Source organism: Athene noctua, chromosome 1 (genome assembly GCF_965140245.1).
Source record: "Athene noctua chromosome 1, bAthNoc1.hap1.1, whole genome shotgun sequence".
In the NCBI taxonomy this organism is placed as follows: Eukaryota; Metazoa; Chordata; class Aves; order Strigiformes; family Strigidae; genus Athene; species Athene noctua.
The window spans coordinates 35,128,083-35,151,975 of NC_134037.1; the positions used below are offsets into that span (position 1 = coordinate 35,128,083).

General features: G+C 34.6%; 1 protein-coding gene across 27 annotated transcripts in view; it reads left to right on the forward strand.

Moving 5' to 3' along the window:
- RIMS1 (regulating synaptic membrane exocytosis 1) overlaps positions 1-23,893 on the forward strand; it is a 350,587-nt gene that overhangs the window by 211,661 nt on the left and 115,033 nt on the right. For 15 of the 27 annotated variants that reach the window (XM_074895864.1, XM_074895868.1, XM_074895888.1 and 12 more), the window contains 13 exons: positions 129-185; positions 580-626; positions 1,787-1,899; positions 2,935-3,065; positions 3,364-3,535; positions 3,657-3,813; positions 5,038-5,109; positions 12,704-12,857; positions 14,030-14,155; positions 18,222-18,284; positions 20,448-20,525; positions 20,863-20,976; positions 21,436-21,525. In XM_074895864.1, the coding sequence (XP_074751965.1) occupies positions 129-185; positions 580-626; positions 1,787-1,899; positions 2,935-3,065; positions 3,364-3,535; positions 3,657-3,813; positions 5,038-5,109; positions 12,704-12,857; positions 14,030-14,155; positions 18,222-18,284; positions 20,448-20,525; positions 20,863-20,976; positions 21,436-21,525 (1,374 nt within the window). Of the gene's footprint in view, positions 1-128; positions 186-579; positions 627-1,786; positions 1,900-2,934; positions 3,066-3,363; positions 3,536-3,656; positions 3,814-5,037; positions 5,110-12,700; positions 12,858-14,029; positions 14,156-18,221; positions 18,285-20,447; positions 20,526-20,862; positions 20,977-21,435; positions 21,526-23,893 lie in introns of all 27 variants that reach the window. The other 12 variants (XM_074895891.1, XM_074895880.1, XM_074895890.1 and 9 more) reach the window with 6 other exon arrangements.

Below are 23,893 nucleotides of genomic sequence, written 5' to 3' on the forward strand. Positions count from 1 at the left end.
TTTTTTTTTAGCCTTTGAAGAAATGTCTTATTCTTCTGTTTGTTTAATATTGATAATGTTATATGCTTTTTCTTTTCGTTTGTTTAACATTGCTAATGTTATTTGCTTTTTCTTTTTATTATTATAAGACATTTTCATCAGTTTCATTCCGTGAACTCCTTGAGACGTATATATAAAAATTACTAGTGAGTTAATCTATGTCTTATTTTTTGGATTTTTTTCCTCCAAAAAATAGTTGAACACGTGTAGCTGTACTACCTTTTGCCACCTTTCTCTTCCTAAAAGCTCTCTAACTTTATTGTTATTGTAAAAAAATTGTGGAATATATCCACATTATTAATATTGTAGCGCTCATATTATTATGTCTGCTAATTCCTTAACTTGAAAGAAATCGTTTGCATTAGTAAGATTTTCATGAATGTTAGTGGAAAATACGTCTTTAAATATTTCCCCATTCTTTCCTTGTAGCCCATTAGAACAGAACCAGATCCATATTTTTAAAAAGTGTCCCAGAAATGTATTTGTCACAGGAGGTCATCTCTATTTTTTCTAATTACTATGTGTATATTCACGTTTTAGTGATATTCCACGGATTCCCGAGACTTCTCACCCTCCGTTAGAGTCTAGTGAGTACACATCTTGTTCCTTTCACTAAGCATGGTCTTGTACCCAGCACAATCATTTTGGCTATGAATTTTCTGAAAGGCGAGCACTGGGAGACTGCATTAGCTCCTAGGTTGTTGTATGACAAAATTCAGTGGGTTTTGGTCCTGTGTGTTAAGTTCCAAACAATATAGATTTGATTAAATCTATACAGATTTCAAATGTAGCAGAATGTTTTTGTTTTCTGCTATATCTTGTGTTGTTATTACCATACTGGTATACATGCTGTGGCCTGAAACAGTCATCTACTTGCCATAACATAAGAGAGAAAACAGGTATAAGGGATTGCCAAAGGTTCAAATGGTGTCAGGATTTCACCCCCTGTTCCATCCAGCATAAATCCAGAGTACTAGTTTCTATTTTTCTTAACAAGAAAATGTTGGTTAGGTGAACTTTTTCTCTATCATGTTTTAAAAGAATGGTTTTCTTTTTAACTATCCCATTTGAATGGTGTCAGCTAGAGTGTGTGAGGGCTGTAGCTCCCAATCCTTTCTCATCCAAGCCTTGTCTGAGATGCAGCCAGAAGCTTTCCCTGGGACAGAGTCCTGAGAGGCACTGAGTGCTGTTACACCTGTGACAACCTCATCGCATTAGTGAGGGCTCTGCTGCACGGGTGGAAAACTGCTGATGTCCAGCAGACACCAGAGCATCCTCCATGCCAGATGCATGTCCTGCATACCTTCCTGTGTGTCAGTTCCTTGCAACTTAATTTCAGAGGCTACTGGGAGTATAACTCATACAACAGATGCAGGTTTATTCATCAAAGATTTGAGATCATAGAATCATAGTATAGTTCGGGTTGGAAGGGAGATGTGTAATTCTGTCAGAAGACAGTATTTTATTTAAAACATTTAGTATGGTCAGTTTGTCACTGCTTTATGAGGAGCCCTTTTGTATGTTATTTCAAACAAAACAAAAAAATAGAAAGTTTAATCTGGGGTAAGGGTATCCAGATAGCCTTTCTCATCATGCTATCTGCATCAGTTTAAAATCTTTCTTTATCCAGTTATACTGTATATAAATACAAACTTGATACAGTTCAAAGAAAAAGCAATTCATAAGTTATCTAAATTAGCTTCAGAATTTTGGATGGAAAGTTCATGTGTTTCGTGTGTATTTTTAGGTTCGAGTTCTTTTGAATCTCAGAAGATGGAAAGGCCTTCTATTTCTGTTATATCTCCGACCAGCCCTGGAGCCCTACGAGATGCACCACAAGTCCTACCAGGGCAGCTTTCTGTGAGCATATTTTGGTTTTCCTGAGTTATTAATGAAAATCTGTGAAGGGCTGGTCCCTCAGCCCTCCACATTCCAAAGGTCTATTGGAAGGTCAAGAAAAATGTCTGTTGTTGGTGAAGACTCACATCTTTCAAATGTTTTTTAAGACCCTCTGTACACACTCACAAGCCATCACTGTAATCACAGCAGAAATAAAAAAATGTCTTAATACACCAAGGAACACAGGAATTTACATTGAGAGGAGCCCATAAAAGTACCTTGTAACTTGTAATCCTGTACCCTCTGCATTGAAAATATTGACTCTTCTGTGCATGCCCAGTAATCCACAGATAAGAAGCATAGTATCACTTTATCTTCTTTATGGAAACCTTTAAAGAACTGTGTATTTTTTAAGAGTTACACTCTTCAATAATACATATTGATTTGGATACACACTACATCCTGGAACTGTCTGTAATACTAAGTGAAGCTGTGCTTATTAAATATAGTGTGAGTACTTAGACTTTGTTCTGTGCATTCTTGTATTTTTTATATTGATCATATTATTTTTTAAGTATACATCAGACTCAAAAATTTCATAACGTTATGATTCTCTGAAGAAATGATTTAGCTATATATTATACTTTTCATAAGAAAATTTGTAAATTGACAAATCAGAGTAGATAAATTTCAGCTATGCTTCAGGTTTAAGCTGCAGTCAGGACTTCCTATTTGAATGTAGCTTTTAACATGCAGAGCTAAGATGCTGATTTAAATGCATTCATAGATACAAGATTATTCAGTGAGTACAATAAACAATGTAAGTATACTCAGGCAGCACCATTTTATTCAGCAGTGGTAAATACAAAAGTCTTGGATATATACCATCATCTTTTCCATATAACTTAAATATTATGGGATTTGAAATAGAATATGTATCATTCTGTCTTGGAAAAAACAATGGTTACTTTTATATTGTGGTTAATGTGATGCAGTCTGAAAATTCTGATTTTTCTTCATTTTCATTAGTGTTTTATGATAACTTGATTCTTGCAGGTTAAACTGTGGTATGACAAAGTGGGACATCAGTTAATAGTAAATGTTCTGCAAGCAACAGATTTGCCACCAAGAGTAGATGGACGCCCCAGGAATCCCTATGTAAAAATGTATTTTCTTCCAGACAGAAGGTAATAGTATTTTGGTTTAGAAAACTATCTTGTAATTTACCATGTATTGAATCAACTTTTAAGTGAATGCTTATGAAGTAAAAAATTCTTTTATAATTCGTAATAGTTTAATTATAACAAAAATTTGTGCTTGAATCGTGCAAATCAGTCTCAAATTAACTTTGTGGACTGTATGAATGTGATCCACTGTACAACAAATATTTTTTTCTTTTAGGCATTGTCAGAAAAGTGCTGATGAGTAGATGGTATTTTGTGATTAACCTCAACAAACAATTTACAACAAATATTTATGTTTCAGTGATAAGAGTAAAAGGAGGACCAAAACAGTAAAGAAAAGTCTAGAGCCAAAATGGAACCAAACTTTTCTCTACTCACATGTACATCGTAGAGATTTTAGAGAACGAATGCTTGAAATAACCGTATGGGATCAGCCACGAGTTCAAGAAGAAGAGAGTGAATTTCTTGGAGAGGTGATACATGCAATCGCATTTCCCCTGAGTTTGTTGTTTGGTTTTGAATACACGTGTATATATATCTGTTTGTGTGTGGTGTCTTGAAAATAAAATTAAAACCTGATAATTTTTCTACTAGATTCTTATAGAGCTGGAGACAGCACTTTTAGATGATGAACCACATTGGTATAAGCTACAGACACATGATGAATCTTCACTACCTCTGCCTCAGCCATCACCTTTCATGCCAAGAAGACATGTTCATGGTGGAGAAAGCACTAGCAAAAAATTACAGAGTAGGTCCAAGTTCCATTCATCTCTTTTAAAATTTAAATTAGAAATGTTGAATATGGTATAATGGTATTTAACTTTCATATACAAGATTAAAATGCTATTTCATAGTCTTTAAACATAATGAAAATGAGTGGCAGAGAAGAGATGCAAATTATGACATTATGACATGGCAGCCTTTCACCTGTGACGCATAACTGTCAAGTATGTGAAACATGTTGGAATTGGTTTGGTTTTCACTAGCAAAAGAAAACTGTTCAAACATTTGTTTGCATAAATTTTCTTTTAAATAGATGAAGTTCATTGTTATTTGATACTTTTTTTAATAATTAAAAACTTTTATTTAAAAAAAGCAAGTCCTTAAAGATTTATGAAACTTAAAAACACCTTTCATCATAAAGTTAGTCTCAACCTCCAATGTGCTCATTATACAATCGGGTGAGAAGTGTACTTGTGCAGCAAAGAGAAATTGCATGCATGCATTTGGGAGGTACAGTTGTTTTGATGAGTCTGATTTCAGGTTCGTATGAGGTATATTAAAATAATTGAAATATTTGAATAGTTTATTGTCTCTGTTAATTTAAATTAATCTAAGATTTATTTAGAAATATGAAGAACATAGGGGATTATTTTAAAATATGTCTCCAAGCTATTTTTCTGTTTTTTCTTAAACATGGAAATCATTCATTCCAGCCAATGCGTAGGAAATTGGTGCACATTCAGGAATTAATTATAAAAATGTGATACTGCTGTAATTGCTACATGAGGATATGTATAGAGAGAGCAAATTAAAGGTTAGTTTTCATGAGATATTTGAACTTTTCTAAAGCTGGCAGTACTGTTTCCTCTTCCCCTCTCTCACCATATGCTGCCACCTCTCCTTTCCTGTTCAGCAAGCTAATTCAGTTTACTCACTGAAATAGCACGAAAGTTGTTTTTTTTTTCTCTTCTTTGAGTTAACTTTTTGCTGGTTTAGTGAGATAAACCATCCTAGTAGAGGATTACTGAAGACTTGAGAGAAGGAGAAGGGGAAAGGCAGCTGCAGCAGCTGTAAGATGTTAAATTGGCTCAACTGTCTTGTGAAACATCACTGTCAGTCACTGCAGTCTCCTCTATTGTTTAGACTTAAAATCATCTTTCTCATTTCAGTAGTACATTAAATGAACATATTCTTACATTTTATTACACGACCAGATGTTCAGGTATTTGTTTACCTTACTGTTGTGCAGGATCTCGGCCAATCAGTGATAGTGACATCTCAGATTATGATGTTGATGATGGTATTGGAGTTGTTCCTCCAGGTGCGTGGGTGAACAGCATGGTCCTGCTTTCTTCTTCTTCCTTTTTGCTTGTTTGTTTGGTTGATTTTTTTCTTTATAACATTTCAGAATATTGAGGATACTGGTTTTGGAGAGTGCATTGTGAAAAAATGGTTTTGCTGATTATTCCATGGTATCTGTCCTAAATTGTGATGAATTAAAAGATTCTACTATTCATTCATTAATACTGCTTTTACATATCATTCTTCATATGTGAACCACTGGGTGGTTCAAATTGTGGAATTGCTTACTGCATAATGTTCCAAGCATTATTTAAAATATAAATAGAATTTTAAAAATAATTTTTAAATAGTAATTAAAATTTCAGTGTTTATTGCAAACATTTTTTTTTCATTTTGCTTTTTGCTTGACACTTAGATATAATGCAGTCTCCCATGGACTTTATTGAGAATGCATGGCTGTAGATTAAGATGCATGTAGCATGGCTGTATCTTATAGTTTTCGTAAGCCTTCATGAACTATCATTACCCTAAATGTTCATAAATATATACTTGTAGAGACTATCATGGTTTGGCTTCTAATTCAGCACTCCTCACATACTGAAAATCTTGAGGATCATTTTGGATACCACATTTTTCTACTTCTGTTTGACTGTTGCCACAAGTCAGATGAATATGTGTTCCGATTGTCCCAAACTAACTGGAGTCACTATGTTGTTGCCTGCACTGAATCAGTGTTTCTGTGGATCTTCCTGATGAAAATTGCTGAATTAAATCATGATGGGATTTGGAAAGCACTTTATTTTCCTGATCTGTGTTTAAAATAATCGGAAAAGTTATTTATTCATTATATAACCATATAAATTGTTTTACTGATTAAGGATACCAATTAAACTCAGACACCAGAGTGAAAAGAGTAGGCGTATTTTACTGGTGATAACTAAATAATGTAACAGAGTAATATGAAAATGCGCAGTAAGAAAAGACAGAATCATGCGCTTAAAGCAACAAATTGGAAAATACAGGGTAATTAATCAAATTGTTACTACATTGAGAGGGAGAATAGTGATTAAGAGAGATCCCTCACCACCCGCACACGTCACCATCACCCAGCCCCGCAGTGGCTGGGCAGCCCCGGTTACAGCGAGGGTTTGCAGAGCCTGTCCCGGCAAGGGGGAAATCCTACGCGGGGCGTCCACCCACAGGTGAGGCTGCCAGAGTCGCTGTGAGTGGGTCCAGCCTTATATATCCAAAAAATCATCTAGCCAGAATAGCTGGCACCTTTGTTTTGAGTGGAAACATCTGGTTTCATCCTGCTGTTGGATTCAACCCAAAGCCTGGCCAGAGCTCAGGGGGAAGAACCAAGGGAGTTTCTAACAAGGCCAGATACTTGGGTTCTCAGCCTTGAACAAGGCTAAACGAGGGAAGTTAGATACACTTAGCATTTCATTCTCACTACTGATTATATTCTAAGCTGCATCTTTCACTAGTGAGCTTACACACTTTGTTAATGATTACATACTAAATTAGCATCTTCGGCTTGGGGCCTGCTGTTCAGGCTTCAATACTTCAACACTTTAGCACTTTTTACATCAGCATAGGTGGTTTGTTATAACCTAGCACAGTACCTACTAGCACAATGGTTATCAGTTATAAAATATACAGGATTCATCTATAGGTCAACTCTGGCTTGGGCCGGTTTTCCAAGCCCTAGCACTTCACAAATAAATCACGTATCTTATTAATGCAGTATCATTTTGATGTTTACTGAGCCAGATTCACCTTTCTTTGACGTTTATTGGGTTCTTTCCTTATTTTAATACACTTACCACCTGAGTTACTAAAAGGGAAATTTGTTCAGGTATGTCTAGTAATGATCTTTGCTTTAATGAAGTGATTAATCCTGATATTTTTACATTGGCTGAGAGAGTGAACATTTAAAATTAAAATAAAACATAGGTTCTAAATGTTTTTTCTTGATCATTATTTAATTTTTTAAGTTGGCAATGATACTGTCATATCTGTGTAGACTGACTTACATTTAAGATTTCATTGTACTGTATTAAGAATTGGGGCTTTTTTTCAGCTGCCACTGAAAGGCATCCCTTTGCCATTTGAAATAAGCCACTTTCCATCTGTCAGGAAACATTCAAAAATGTTCAGCTGAATGCATTGGACTCTATTCACTGGGTCAGCTCTTGAGGAACTGATTCATACGGAAATTTCTTGGGACTGTGCATGCTCAGGTGTGCCTTTGAAGAATGCATGGGTCCAAACTTTCTCAGCGATCACTGTAGGAAATGGCAATATTTAATCTGTAGCAATAGGATTTACGATGAGCTGAGAGTCTCAAAACTATACTGTGCTTGCACTTGCATCCTAAATTCTTAAATGGGGGTCACACTTTAGGCACACAGGGGCAAAGAAAATTTCAGTCATCAGCCATGAATGTGTGACGGCCTAGACAGCAAATGAAAATGCATTTTGCAGTGAGAACTGGAAAAGGTTGCCAGTCCCACGATCTACTGAATTGCTTGAGCACAGATTCACAGATGTGCCTAGACACCAAGTTCATGTATGCGTTTCTACCCTCCTATTGAAGCTTCCTTACTTATTACGTTGCTAAGTCTTCTAAGACTTTGGAGTTCTGTCTTCAGCTGCACTGAGTGAAAAGTACAGCATCTTCTCCATCTAACAGTCTCCTCTGTTAAAACTGAGTTGCATGCAAGTTCCCTGTTGTGCTGCAGGGTCTTTAGCCCTTCCTTCCTTGTGCCCCCTAATACCGTGGACCTCTCAGAGTGGACTGCAGCTCTTGTTTGGTCCAGACTTCCCACACATTCTCCTGAAAGAAATGTGTGTGGGAGGGAATGATGAATATCCATATTGCCCCATAATGTAGGATGATGATGCAGCTCAGGTGCATTCAGACCATTTTGGTATAGTCTCTGTTGTCTTAATCTAGATTAGTCTAGGATTAAGATACTGCTTCTCAACAGAAGTATGTCATAATTGAGTTTACATGTGATGCAAAAGAAAATGTTTCCCTTTACAGCCCCTTTGCCTTCTTTACCACTTACCGATGTTACCCACCATGGTGCTTATAGATGATAAATAAGCTCTGTATTTATTAAAGGTATATTCTTACAGTTGTTAATTTATTCTTTTTCTTGAAATATTCAGGAGAGAAGGAAGTTATTTTGCCTTCTTAATATCTCAAGATTTTCACAAAGATTATTGCACATTTTCTATAAAACTGATGCATAACTGCAAAATGTAGAAGCACAAAAGTTCACATGATCACCGCCATAAGCTGAAAAGGAATTATGAAAATATTTTGGCTAATTTAAATAATACTGGAAATCCTTAAAACTATAATTTCAAATATTTAACCAGTTACTAAGACAAATGCTGTATTAGCATTTAGTAATAACAGAGAAAACTATTTTCCTAGAAGTTTCAGCAGCTGCAAAGAATCATTGCTTGTCAATGGAAGACTGCTGCATTAAAAATAGGGGCACTTTGATAACTTTAAGAATATTTTAAGAAAAATATTTTTCCCTTCTCATATCACAGATCTGTCTTATCTTTCATATAATTGTTCTATCCTCATTTATTGTTAGTATCTTGCAGTGATATATATAATTTTTTAAAAAATCAGCTCATAGAACTGTTCATAAAAGAAGTTCTATCAACAGCTGAAAGTAACTTTGAGGCAGCTTTAATGGAAATTATTTTGGACAGGTTTTTGTGCTATGCCCACACCTATTTACATGAAGAAAATATTATTTTAAATCTCTTAGCCTTTTATATGAGAGATGCTCCACTCTTTTAATTATCTTTGTGATCCTGAGCTGGACTCATACCAGTAATTTCATGTCTGTCTTGTACTGGGGAGCCCAGTACTCCAGATGTGGCCTCACCAATGCTAAGTGTATCAGAAGGTTCAGTAAAGGATCAGTGAAGGATTTAATAAAAACTGAACATGTTTTGAGGCCTATCAGAACTTCAGCAACTTAATTAAAATGAAAAAAAGCTGACATACAGTTGGTAATATTCCAAAGAGTATAATTAATGAGCTGTATTGCTTATGCTATGGGTAACTCTTCAGAACAATTTTTTTTTTCTATCATATGTAATCTGTATAAATGTTTGCACTGTACTTACCTTCCTCCTGTAGCAGCACGGTTGCATCAGTGCAACACCCTGTCATTGTTTGTATTGTCTTTACAAAGAAAAATGTCCCTCATATCAAACATTTGCTAGAACCATTTTCATCATTCATCCAGCTTCCATTTCATGTCACATCTGACAGTTTCCCATGAGCAACTGAGAAACTTCTGCATAAACTACCATAAGCTTGATTGCTGCTATCATGCTGGTCCATGCAAAAAAATTCTCTGCTCACTCTGGAGAGTACAGAGCTTTTGTATTTGAGGATATAAAAAAATGTTACTGTTGCTGTCACTGTCATGGTCACTATGGAACTATGGATGTGATTTGACCAACTTGATTATACTTGAGCCAATACTTAGGATAAATGTGAACTGCTATTGATCTGTCTGTTCTGTAAGCTTTGTGTACACACAATGCACAAGTTTCAGATGTTGTTCCCTGGATAGCTTTACTATGAATATTATGTAGGATAAAATCATCTTTCCATACCAGATTTTTAAGTGTACAGGAGAATTCCAGGTGTATTTGTTTAGGCAGACTAGAGATACACTGCAAATATATTTTAAACTGAAATTGATATTTAAATTTTTTTATATTTAAATGCTATGTATTTCAGTGCAGTTGCCTAAAGCTTGGAAAGAACTTTTGATCTTTTGATTTCTTTGATGTTAGTGTTGAGTAAATGGAAACTAATCTTCCTTCTGATGGAGATGACAAGATTTCATCTAAAACAAGCCAAGCTTGTTTGGAAAATGAAATATCTTTTTGCACATACAGCTTAGATTAGTTATCCTGGGAAGGGGAACATCCAGCTTTTGTCACGTGTAGTCTTTTTTCTTCCTCTGATAAAAAACACAGACATTATTTTGTACCAACCTTGGTACAGGAAATGAGGGAATCTCCATTGAAGTGCTGAAGGAGCCCCTTTTTTGATTAAAAATTTGCATCCAGTCCTTGTCCTGAGATCAGGGAGATCCTCATGTTTCGTTCTAATTTTATTACACAAATCTGAAACACTTTTTCATCACATAGGATACTTCAGCATCACAGTACATCAAATCCTCTGAAACATTGGAGTCCTTCTTTGTTAAAAGGTTGATAAACGTCAGTAGATACTTTCAGGCATGCTATAAACTTTACAGACCTATTTTGCTGTACTGAGTCAGTACTCCGTACAGATTTGCTATTAAAAATGCTCTTTAAGTGGCAAGCATTTGCTGGTTATGTAGCTACTAGTGACCTCTCTTGTAGTTTACAAGTGAGGTCTCCCAAAAGTTTTTCTCCAAGTTTTCGAAACAATAGTCCCCCACTTTCTCCAAACTTGACTAATGTCACATTTTAAATATGAAATTGCGTTCATTATTTTTATTTGACTTGCCTAACTCACTGTTGTTTGAGAACAGCATACACATGCGCTCAACATTATGACCCTTGATGTTTGTTTCTGAGCTACATAATATGTTGTTATTATGAGTGCTTTTCTTTGGGCCCAATCCTATCCTCTAAGATCTATCAATTCTCATAGTGCTTGCTGTTTCCCTGATTTATTAACCTATCCCACCCCTCTGCTTCAAGAAATGGAAGAAAAAAATTATTTTATTATATCACAAAGTGATAGCAGAACTTGCAGAGGTCTTTCTGCATGTGTTTCCGAGCTGACAGTAACCATAAAGTCTGTAATAAAACTGTCTAATCATCTTCTTGTCAACATTCCTATCTGCCTTCCCTATCATGTTTGGAGTAGTAAATAGGTTAAAGGCAAGAACTTATTGAAGCCAATCTTTTTTTATTTACTGAAATTGCTAGGAAACTGATGTAAGGCTGAAAGCTACTGTAAAATACAACAGCACCTAGGCGGTCTTCTGTTATCTTTGGATAATGTTTGCTAGTTTGCTCAGTACTGTATAAAAGTGGACACAGTTGTGGAGACTGTGATATTATAAGCTGTATAATCAGCGAATCTAGCCTGAGAGTTCCTTGGATGATAAAATGCATCATCTAGCGGGTCCCTGTTCTGAGTTTTGTGTTACTAAAATGAATCTGTTCTATGGTGGAAGATACTCTTATTTTAGGATTACTTACCACTGTTTTAACAAAGCATTTTCCTCCAGGTCTAACAATGAGGTAATGCATTCAGATAAGTTACATTAGAATACATGGTAAACTGGTACACAATTTGGGAAAAAAGCCTGAATGCTTCCTTGATGTTTGTGATCAGGGTACAGACTTGCAGCTGAACAGGTTATTAAGGATCACTGCATACATGACCAAGCATAATCCAGGCTCTGTATACAGCCACACTTTTAAGAAGACGATAAGAATTTGGTAGAAGATAGAGAAGAACTGCAAGAATTATAGATATTATACAAAATACGAAGAAAAAAAAAATAAAATTGAAACTCTTCAACAAGATCTTAAAAAAGCGCAACTTTCTTAATTTATCCAATTGACATAGTCTTTTCCTGCATGGAAAGATTTCTGATACAGGCTGTTTTCTTAGCTGAACAAAATAACACATTACAGGAACTTAGTGCTAGACAAATTCAGAGAAGCAGCAGAATTATTATTTTGGAATCAAAACAATAATTTGTGAAGTCATTAAGGGGTGACCCTTTCTGTCATTAAGGGATTTTCTGTCAAGGGATTCTAAATGTCTAGAAGTGAGCAACTTTCTTTTGGAAAGACAACAGGCACCTTTTGAAAGCCATTCATTGTCTCTTTTGGGATGGGATTCAAAGGCAAAGTGTGCTACATGGAATAAGACACAGGAGTATCAATGCTTTAAAATGTACTAACATTCTGCTAATTTTTTTTTAATCCTGTGTGAAAATGAACCATGAGAAACTTTGCAGTTCATTCATTGTATTCAGAAAAAATGTTCAGTAGAGTATGCAACACCCAATATTGTAAACAATATACTCTAACTGCTCGTAATTTTTGAAAAGTAGGTGCCTTTGGCCACGTTCAGTAGGAGAATATCTTTGTATTTAACTGATACAAGAGTCAGAAGGATGCTTTATGTATGAGCAGTCCTGGATGAGTCTGTGCTGTCATACACAAGCATGCCTTCTCCATTTGTTAGATGAGGTAAACTTACATTGCTTGAATTCCTTACAAATATTTGCTACTGTATGACAGTTTTGAAATACAAGTCACTCTGGGTACTCTTCCCCAAGTCAGAAAACTATTTCAGTTCTCTCTTCCACAGCTTTCTGTACATAATGACAGTCATCTCAGTTTGTCACTGTACATGTAGACATTTGAAGGTAATGCTAGTAATTTATCCTGGCTGCATGATACATCGAGGTGTACAAAAGCTGAATGATGACTTGAAACTTGTGTAAGTGTTTAGATGTGTGTTCCTGGAAGAACTAACCATCTGAATTCTTTCCAAACCCAGACTTTTATTCTCTAATTTCCTTTTGTTGCCCTCTTGCCAGTAGGTTATAGATCTAGTACTAGAGAAAGTAAATCTACAACGCTAACTGTGCCAGAACAGCAAAGAACAACACATCATCGTTCACGATCTGTATCTCCTCACCGTGGCGACGATCAGGGCAGGACCCGTTCACGTTTACCAAATGTGCCATTACAGAGGTAGGCATGACAAGTTAATGAACACTGAGAGGCTTCAAGTTTCTGTAATCTGTCATTAAGTTTTTTCTTGTTCAGCAATTTTTCACAATTTTAAAAACTCTCTTTGTATCTGAATTTAATAGTGCAGTATTTGAACTTGATGTATGCTTTTATTAATCATTCAAGAGCACTCATGGAATTAATTGTAACTTTGTAAGACTTATCTCTTCTTACTGATATTTTCTATGTGATTCATCATCTGTGTACCATAACTAGTATGTAGGTTTGGAAATGTTTTTTTCAGTCAGTGTCTGAATCTTCTATGAAGCCACTTAAGTACATATGTGGGATAATAAACAGTGGCATGTACAAGTTATATAATAAGGATGAATTGAGCTAATTTTGAAGTTAGAGCAAGCTGAAAATACCAATTGTATTTGTAATATGACATTTCTAATGGAAGAGGTAAGAAATACTTTACAGAATCAGATAGTGGTTTATAAATCTCCATTTTCCGCATTTACTACTTTTAATAGATAATCTATTAATAGAAGAATCCTTTTGGAGCTTTTAGTTTGCATGCTTTATGCTTTTTTTGAATAGTGCCACGCAGGCTGTTAAGCACAAAACTTGACCACTTTATTTTACTTGTTTTATTGTGCAAGGCAATAAGTTCTCTTGAAACCCGTCACAGAACCCTAAAAATCAGACAGATTTTTTTCCTCCAATTTCTAGGAAGCTTTGTTCTTGACTTACTGCAAGAGCTTGAAGGTGTTGCACTAGCAACATTATTGCCCACTAGCTGTGGTAGTTTACTGAAAATCTACCCTTAGATGAATTTTGTGTACAAAATTCTGTGCTACAGTACTGTCCTTGTCCATCATTTCTGTGTCTTCCATCACTGGTCGTTTAATACCAGACATCTGTGATGTTTCAGAATGATGGTATATTCTGGAAAACCAGGTTCCATGAGTGTACACAGAAAGAGGCATGTACTTCTAAATACAGTAGAAATGGCTGCATTCCATACTTAGAGGTGGAATTTTTTTAATCTTAGGATCCAATATTTTCTTAGAATTCATATATTAACAATTTAATGATTAAAAACTTCCCTCAACAAACTTGTACTGTAATCCATTAAGTTGTGTTATTTATGATGTAACAAGGTTATCATAGATGTTTCTGCCTTTCAGGAGTTTAGATGAAATTCATCAAATGAGAAGATCACGTTCTCCAACTAGACACCATGATGCCTCCAGAACTCCAGTTGATTACAGATCCAGAGACATGGATAGTCAGTATTTGTCTGATCAAGAAAGGTACATCGCCAGCCTGAACTTGGAAAAAAGTTTAGAAATGTTTTTGTTGGTTTGCCTAATTTTCAAGTGTTCAGTAGAAACACGACTGATAGTAATGGGGAAGGGAGAGAAATCATCCTAACTGACAAATCTAGTGTCATGGTTAAATTATTTGTACCTCTTTTTTTGGGAAAACTGTGCACTGGGTTGACAGTAATAGCAGGTGTTTAGAATAACGTTTCTTGGTTGTTTGTCCTAGAGTATTCTGCTGTTTGTTTCTTGAATGAAGCCCAGAGGTTTTTCCTAGAAAACCATAACTCTACATGTATGCCCTAGCTATTCTTGTAACTCAGAGTTTGCCTGTTTCGTCAGCAAGCAAAATAGCAGACATGCGTTCCTACTAGTTGGGAGTTGCATATGCTGTGATTTGCATTCCTGTGCTTACAGATTTTGGACATCTATATATACAGTCTTGCAGCATCTTATGTAACATTCTGGTGAACTTGGTACAGTACCCAAGCATAGCAAGGATAGTTGCAGTGCTTGTAATTAGCAAAAATCTCCAATCTTAAATGCGTGACATGTAAATATCTCTCACTGAAATACATGCAGTGGCTACATTCCTCAGAGAATGGTTGGTCCCTCCTAATAGGCATTGTCATCAGGCATCTAGGAATATATTCTAATAAAATGGAAGAAAATGAGAATTTCTGTTTAGCTTATAGCTGAAAAAAAGTTTAAAAGATTTTTTAGTTCAGTATTTGGGAAACAACAATGACAATCACACAGACCATCAATGTTTGTGAGTTTGTTTACTTTGAAAAAAATCATATAGCTAAACTATAATGGCAAACTTTACCATTCGTATAAAATCAATTTTCCTAGTAATGTCTTTGGATTTTTTACTTTTTTTTTTTTTTTTTTTTCAGTAAGTTGTTCTTTTTTATGAGTAAGAATGACAAAACCTTTCCAAGTGATCCAGTAAATTCAACTCAGAACATAAATTTCATAGTGATGTGAAAATGTGTAAAGAATAAACCATAAAAATCTCTGGAACTCTGTCCAGTTTTGAAGCAACATAGAAATTGAATAGCATGGGTTTTGCTGTTAAACCAGTTTTGTATACAGTCTTGCCTGATTTGCCTTTTTAATGTGATAACATACATATGAAAATTAATCGAGATATTTGGAACATTTTAAAATTCAACTTTATAGGCAAGAAGTATGCACAGAATTGTATACATTGGATTGTTGTACTGAATTTCCTTTCAGAGGAAGGATTTGAAATGCTTTTTAAATCTAGTAGTCAGATTCATTGTTAAGCTAATTCAAGCAATTTCCATCTGTTGCAAATGTTTATTATTTATTATAAGTAGTGATATATTTAAAAGATTCCTGAAGATATTTATTGATTAGATGTCTTATTCAGCAGATCTGAGGAGGAATAAATATTAAAAAGTAGCTTTTGTCAGTAGAAATAGATATAGACAGTTCACTGTCTAGAAAATTTTCCTCCAGTAAAGCCTCAAACCATGATATAAATTATATATAGGCATATATGTTTGGAGAGCTGGGCTTGCTTTGAGGCTTTCTTGGAGGCCATCAGACTAGAGCCACAGCAGCAATGGGCTACTGCATTTGTTCAGAGGAATAAGACACAGTCTTCAGTTCTTTTCAATGTTCAGAAAACACTTTTCAGAAGTTTAAAGGTCAGACATAAAGTATGTGGCTTATTTGCAGGATTTAAAGATGGGTCCATGTATTTATTTTCCTTGAGTAATAATCTTGTCTGCAGTGGTCTCCTTTTTCCTGTTTTCCTTTTCATCTTTCTCCCAGATTTCTTCAGTTATGGAGACTGTTTAACTCTTGCAGGTTTCACTGTCTTTCGGTACTTTTGTTAAGGAAGATTCTCTATCACATCCAAGGATTTAGAAGAAAATCTTTATTCAGTATTATGTATTAGTATCAAGAGTAGTATAAGTATTATGTGTTCATTTACTGAACCCTTCATCTAAACAAGTACAGTCACATAGATACCTAACATAAACCTGGTTTGAAAGGTGAGTAATTACCCGATAGTTACATGGCAGAAGCTACAGGTGTTGATTACTTCTGATCATTTTCTCTATGATCTGTTATCGGTCCCAAATTAATATTGAATATTCTGAATAGATTTTTGTAAAAATAGTTATTATAATCTCTTAGTAAAGCATTTAGTGTGATAAATTTCCAGTGGAACTGATTTGTCCACTTTTCTTTTTTATATCTATTTATATACATACATGCACGTGTGTGTGTGTGTGTGTGTGTGTGTGTGCATATGTGAATGTATTAGGAAAAGCTTTTTATTAGAAAATCTAGCTAAGCAGTATACTTTGGTCTGAATTTAGGATCATCATCCAATTTTCAAGGGTATGATCCTTTTCTTTTTTTTTTTTCCATGTTTATTTTATTCCTAAATAAAATCTGTCAGTGTGAGTACTAAAATACTCACATTAGAAAACACTTGGTTTAGCATAATAATCTTTATTTAAAATTACTCCAAACAGGCTTAATTTATTATACAGGCTTAATTTATTATATAACTGTGAGTATCTTCTTATATTATTGGTAATCTACTGTGATGGATTCCTTTGCTTTGCCTTTTTAACTTGAAGATTTCATGGTGGATTTGCTACTTTATACCCCTTTTCTGGATAAATTTTATATTAGTTTGCCATGGGACAATTACAGTAGATACTCTTTGGCTTAGCAAAGGTAAATATTAATGAAGTACCCCATGATTTAATGTGGACTTCACATCTACTTTGCAACTCTTAAGAAAATGGTAACTTTTTCCCTAAAATACGTGTTTATTTGTAATTTGGAAACCTGCATATAGATTCTGTCAGTCTTCTGAGTTTATGAATGGAAATTTTGATTAAAAAACCCTAAACAATTCAGTTCAACTTCAATACATTATGTTGCATCAGTATCAGGCTAGTAGTTCCAGATGCAAAGGTAATGACTCAGAAGCCATTATTTCAAGCTGTCCAGTTTAGAATTTTAGATAAATATTGCCTATACTACATCAATTAAATGGGTCATTTTATAATGGTATGAAGCACAAAACACACTGAACAACTACTGCGCTTTATCTGTTTTGTAATCTTTTCTCTCTTTGTCGCCATAGAACTTCATATGATTCTCTGCTGCTTTTAAAATTACATGTTTCCATGAAGTTTAGCTTTAATTTCATATTTATGAGAATTAGGAGGTTTGGAGCTTGGTCTTTCTGATTGCGTTGAAGTGCGTGAAACTTCAAGGGATGTTTCATATCACAGTCATATTTACCATAGGCATAAATATGTATTAATTTTACCATTTTGCTGGCTGTAGCATGTATTTGGTTACAGTGAATGAAAAATTAAATAGACAGCTAATTTTCTCAATTGGAAACAGTAAGAAACAAAAAGTCTGATGGCTGATGAGCAATTTTTTTGTTTCTTTAGGATTTCATTACAAAATATTGTTGAGAGCTATGAGTCAGAATTTATGTTGGTCAAAACATATTATTTCCTGTGAACATACATTTTTGTTTTTCACAAAAGGGTGACTGATTACTCTTCCAATAAACCAATCTGCAGTAAATTAGTAGCAAACCCTCCCAGCTTTTTCTTGTATGTTTTTGTGGCTTAGGAAGAAACGAAATATCAAACAATAGGCATAATTCTTTTTTTTTTTTTTTTTTTTAAGTATTGCTTGATTAATTAGTTGATGAGAAAGGAAGTTATTAGAGAAATGTAGGTGGTTTATGGATTCCTTTTGTGATTAAGAGCTCTGACAGTACTTCTGAATTTTAAAATGAGAAATTCCACAAAATTAGGTGCCATGCTAAAAGGAATTTGTTGAAAATGTAGTTATCACAGGCATTTTTTGACTCATATTCTTTGAGAAGTGCAGTCTGGGTTTGAACATTATCAGAATATCTGAGTGGAAGCTTCTTGTTTCTTTTGATGTTTTCATTTGCGTATCATTGGCATAACCCATGTCATCTAATACTTCATAATTATATCTGTTTCACTCACCACCCATCCTGTCCGTGCAGTGAGCTTCTTATGCTGCCCAGAGCAAAACGAGGAAGAAGTGCAGAGTGCCTACATACCATCAGGTAAATACAGGAATCTGGTAATGAACACATCCGGTTAGTTGTCTATACTTTGTGTGCCCAACTATTTGCCATAGTGGTATTTAGTTCCAGTAAGTAAAGATCTTCCTAGTACACTGTGATCCAGGTGTCAGCTGTTCTTTTTTGTTCTTTTTAATTCAGATTGAGATGTGTATATGTTTGTGAAATTCAGTAGTAAGGATTAAAGCAGTTGAAGACATTCTGATTTTGCAGTTGTATTTTGTGGTAGATTTTCTGTCTAGTCACAGAAGTCCTGATCTCCCAATGCATGACAGTGTTGTTACAAATTCAAACATTCCTTTTTAGTTGTTTTTATGTTTTCTTTTATTTGCATTTTTATGTTTATATGACAGCCATTCACAAGCCAACAGTCTTTACTTGTTGTGACACCTAATCTCATGTTGATTTTGATCACTTGTAGAGAAAAACACAGTGATTAATGAGGGCTCACTGGGAACCCCAAACTTGAGGGGTCGTGTATTCCTTGGGTTTGCATCTACAAATTGTGCTATAAATTAGATCCAGCCATAAGCTTTGTAGTTTGGACTGATCTTCAATCTTCATTAATCTCTTGTTCCAAAGCTTGGAGCTCCCTATCTCAACTATTCGCAATGTTATGAAACTAAATTGGACTGAAATATCTCTATCTAACAAATCTAATTCTCTCCCCCTCCCCCCCCCCTTTTTTTTTTTCCACCACATCTGTTAACCTTGTTAAAAATACATGTCAGATTGTTTAGAAAATCTTCCACTTAGGATCAGTAAACATGTAGGCTGAAGTAGTTAACCATTCAACTGCTTCAACCAAGTAGGTAAACATTTTTCTGTTTGGGATCTGGGTGTTGCTAAATTTTGCATCAATGCTACATGTTTTATACCATCAAACTTTTAAAACCATGTTGTCTAATGTACTTACTTATTCATTTACTTGGTGTAGGATTTTCCCCTAGAGAGTAGGGGTTTTTTAATATGCCTTGGGTTGCTCTAATTCTCTTCATCAAATTTAAAACAGCATCAAAGATGCTGTGATAAGGTTCTGTTATTAGACACAGCAGTATAAAGGTAAAATAATAAGGAACTTTAAAAAAAATCTCTGCATCAGTGAAGCTGATAAATTAAAATTTAAGTTTTTATAATCTGTTTCATTCTCATCATTCAGCTAAAAAAGCTTTTTCCTCAACATTTTAAGTTCTAAAGGTTAATAATTTATTTCACTCCCTTTTATTTTATGTCCATTTATTGTCATATAATAACAACTTTTCCTGCCTCCTTCCTATGGCCTTTCTCTTTCTACTGCATTTTCTATAGCTTCACCCCCTTCCTTGCCCGCAGCTCTGTGGTTTTTCCTTTTCTTCTTAAAGATTATAGCTTTCATTAAATGGCCATGAATCCCATTCAGCAGCCTCTGTCTGCCATGGAGTATCTCCCTTGTAATTTAGGCAGAGCTGGACAATAAAGCAAACATTTTCTGTTCTAAAATCTCATGTACTGTAAGTGATGATATTAGACAGTTGTAACATCTCAGAGTGCTGCTGTGCTGGCTGATGAAGTAGATCTCTTAGGGGTTTTAATTAGCTTATTATTAATAACTTTTAATTTCTGCTAGATTTTAAAGCTGATGCACCACATTCAAAAGACTTCCACATTCAAAAATACCAGATGCTAATACTTCTATAATTAAGTTTGTGATACTATATATCACTGTTTTAGCAAGCTTTTTGTGCTGAGATACTGAGGAGGTTAAAGTCTCTGTAGGTCTAAGTAAGGCACCACTAAGGGAACTAAAGAGCAAGTTTAATATCAACCTAATCCTTTACAACAGCTTATATATTTTAATTAAAAATCTCTATAAGTGGAAATGAGTTTACTTTGGTTATAAGAAAGAAAATCTGAGCTGTACTAGTATTGGCATGAGTTCATGGACTGTATTAACAAAAGTGTAAATACAAAAATTTGTCCCCCAGATAGCTGTCACGGTAGTTGAAAAAGACGTGTATTGGGAAATCTACTCACACAGTTGTTAAATGTAGTAGAATATTATGCATTTATTTTACATTCTGGTCAGTCTTGGCTTACTTTTACCTGTCTTTTTATTTCTGGCATGTTTTTGTGTTGTGTTTTCTTTTCTGTTTCACCACATTCAAGAAGTTCTGTTAGGCACTATAAAACATTACCACCCAAGATGCCTTTACTAGAAAATGGTACTCATTGGAACCTATACAGGTAAGAGGTGTTTCAAGACCCCTTTAAGTAGTTAGCTCCTTCTTAAAAAAAAAATAAATAGTCTTGCTTTATTAAATAAAAAAAAATGTTTCATACAGTTTTTATAACTGAGAGATAAGGGATATAATCCTAAAATAACTTAATATAACTATTTAAATTAACCCCTACATTGCAAAAAACCCCAAACCAAACCACTTTGTATTAGGTAGTGTTATCTCCACTGTTAAAATTATACATTTCATGTTTTTCTTTTGTTACATTCTTTTGTTTATGTATAAGAATTTGATTACATGTCAAATATGTTTTCATTTTATTTAAATAATTTTAATTTACAAAGCTCAACTCTTCCTGCATGTGCTAAGACCAAATCCGTGATTAGACAGGATATTTCACTCCTTCGTGATTGCCTTAATTCACGAATACTGAAATTTGGAGATGATCTACTGGTTAGGTAAGAACCTGAGGATTAATACCCCCTCCTGTTTGGTATCTAATATGGATTTTCAGCATAAATGAGCTTCACTGTAAAGTGATTTCACATAATATATAGTGTATCACATCCTTTTATGTTGGCTTAAGATTTACTGCTGTTTAATAAGGATTTACATTTATTATTTGATATTTCTCATTCCACTTTCTTACAAGTGGATGTTGTTCTGTCATTCAGTTTTAAACATTTCAACAATCTTAGCAAAATTTTCTAGCAGTCTTGTGTTTGCTTTTATTTTCTAAACAAATCTTGGCACTGTCATCCAGTCAGCTCTTTTGCGTTTTCCTTAATTATATCATTGTGATTCTACATTTTCTGTAAAGAGAACATTATTTTATGAGTTAATATCTAACATTGTATTCCTTTCTTTGTTTTCTTTTTCTTTCTCTTCTACCATTGGATGCAATGCACTGGCACTAGTGAACTACAGCCCTCCCTTGACAGGGCTAGGAGTGCTAGTACCAACTGCTTGAGACCAGATACTAGTTTGCATTCACCAGAACGAGAAAGGTATAAAATAAAAACTTATGAATTTCTTGTCATCTGTGCTGGTGATCTTTATCAATTTTGGTTTTCTTCATATGACTACATTCTTCTACATTCATGTCTGCTTTGGTGTTTGTAGACATTTTTGCTCCTACGTTCATGTATGTCATGTAAATTGTGTGTTGGAGTTTATAACTGCTTTTGGCTTCTTTCCTTGTTTTAGTTCAAGCTGATGTAATTGTTTACAAAAGTCCTCAGTATGCTGATAATAGCATTGCAGTGTTAAGTATTTTGACAAAATACCACTTGGTTGTTCATCATCATTTGCTAAATAGTATTACATTTGTTTCTTGCCTGTTCTGTGGACTGCTAATAAGGCAGTGACATAATTTGTAAATTATGACAAAACTCTCATATTTCAAACCAGAACTGTAGTTTGTATAGTGGTGTATTTTCTACAAAACAACTAATCTTCATTGCTTTCTTAATCTAATCTGCTGCATCTGCTTTTGCAATTACAAGGCAAATCACTGCATTAAGTTTTTTCACTCTGTTGCATTATACTAAGGCTCACATAAGCTCCAAAACATTGTTGTGTCACATACATTGTGCAGGCATTTTATGGATGCTTTCTGAATTTTTCATACTACAGGAGCTTGGTTGAAAATCTTAGGTGAACAAAATACTACTGGTGTGTTTGACAAATGGGATTGTTCCACAAGGGAATTTTTCATCACCACCTGTGTTTCTGGCTAAGAAATATGCCATTTTTGAGTGAAATTTTAGCTTCGCTAAAGGCAATAATATGCTCTTATTGAGTGGGAATATAATGGAATTACAATTTCATCCGTGCAATACATGTTCAACTAGTGTTGCAGTTAATAATGCCAGGTTGCTTTGTCAGTCAGCCCACAGTGTGGTGGTTATAACACTTGCATCACTTTCATTATTGTGGGAGAGGACCTCTGAAGAAGGGAAATAAGCACATACTTTTCTCTTTGAGATAAGGTTTCTCCTAAATTTTTTATGTAATTTCCCTTTCCCTCCTCCCCACTTTCTGCTGCTTCTTGATTGGAACTTTGATCTTGTCAAGTTTTGCCTTTGTTGCAGAGGAGTGACTAATGTTCTGCTCAAATTAGTTCATTCCTTTTTAAGATTGAGCTCAAGATATCATAGATAATATATGCATGGTTATTAAAAAACAAAAAATATGGCCCGTCAGAATGAAATACAAGATATCAGATTTTTTAAAAAAATATTGTAGCATCGTATTAATAACTTAAGTGTGTAGATATCTACAAATATATTCATCTACAAGTAGCTAGTTAGTATAATAACATATGGATATGACCAGTGGTTTTTACTTTGATTTCAACATGCCACCCATCAAACTGAATATTCAATGAAACAGTAACACAATTGTAAACTATCTAGCTAAAATATTATGCTCAAAACTACACCTGTCATTGATGTTAAGTAGTTGAATTATGTCTTTATAATTCAAGTCCATGACCTTTGTCTAATAGGCCCTGCACAGAATCTGCAGCATTTTTCATGAGCTCCTTGTAAACAAAATATTTGGTCCGTGCTAATAGTCTCTACTGCTAGTAAACACATGGTTTTGCCAAATCATCTGTGGGTCCAATCCAGAAAAATTATCCATCACCATGAAACACTTACTTCTTTGCTTTTAGAAGTTCTAAATAGGTGCTTTCGACTTGAGATCCTTAGGGGTGGTGCAGAAAGCTCTTTTTTAGGAAATTCGTATTCCAATTTTCCATGATGGTTTTGTAGAAAATAATGAGATCTCTGTGGCTCTGACAGAGGATTTAGGAGATTTAGGACATACTTTGTTCTTTCCTTCCAATATAGATAATATTTTTCTAATACAGCCCAATTTTTGGAGGAAAATATTCTATTAAATGTGTAAAAACCACCAAACTAATCTTTTTGTTTTGAGGGGGAGCTAATTTTAGAAGATTTAATTCTCCACTGATGAATGTTGTCTGATTACACTCTAATGTGAGGTTAGTGATCAGCCGAATGTAATGATAGAGGAGTCTTTAGTTTGAAAAACACAGAATTAAAGTCAAGGTATGTAGGAAGCATTTTGTTTCTGTGCTGGACAAGATGAGAGTAGGGGTGTTAAAGTGCAGTAAGATAGGTTCATCTTTAACGGTAGGAAAGCTTTTTTGAACAAGTATAATGAAACACTGTAGTAGATGATATTGAAAAGGTTGTCTTAACTTCATTATTGGCAGCTGTCTAAGAAGAGATTAGACAAACATCTGTCACGTGTAAACACTATACAGTTTTGTGAAGTCCACTCTATGCAGCACCACTTTATTACCATTATATCTGAGGGACCTAGGTTGAAGGTATTGTTAGATAT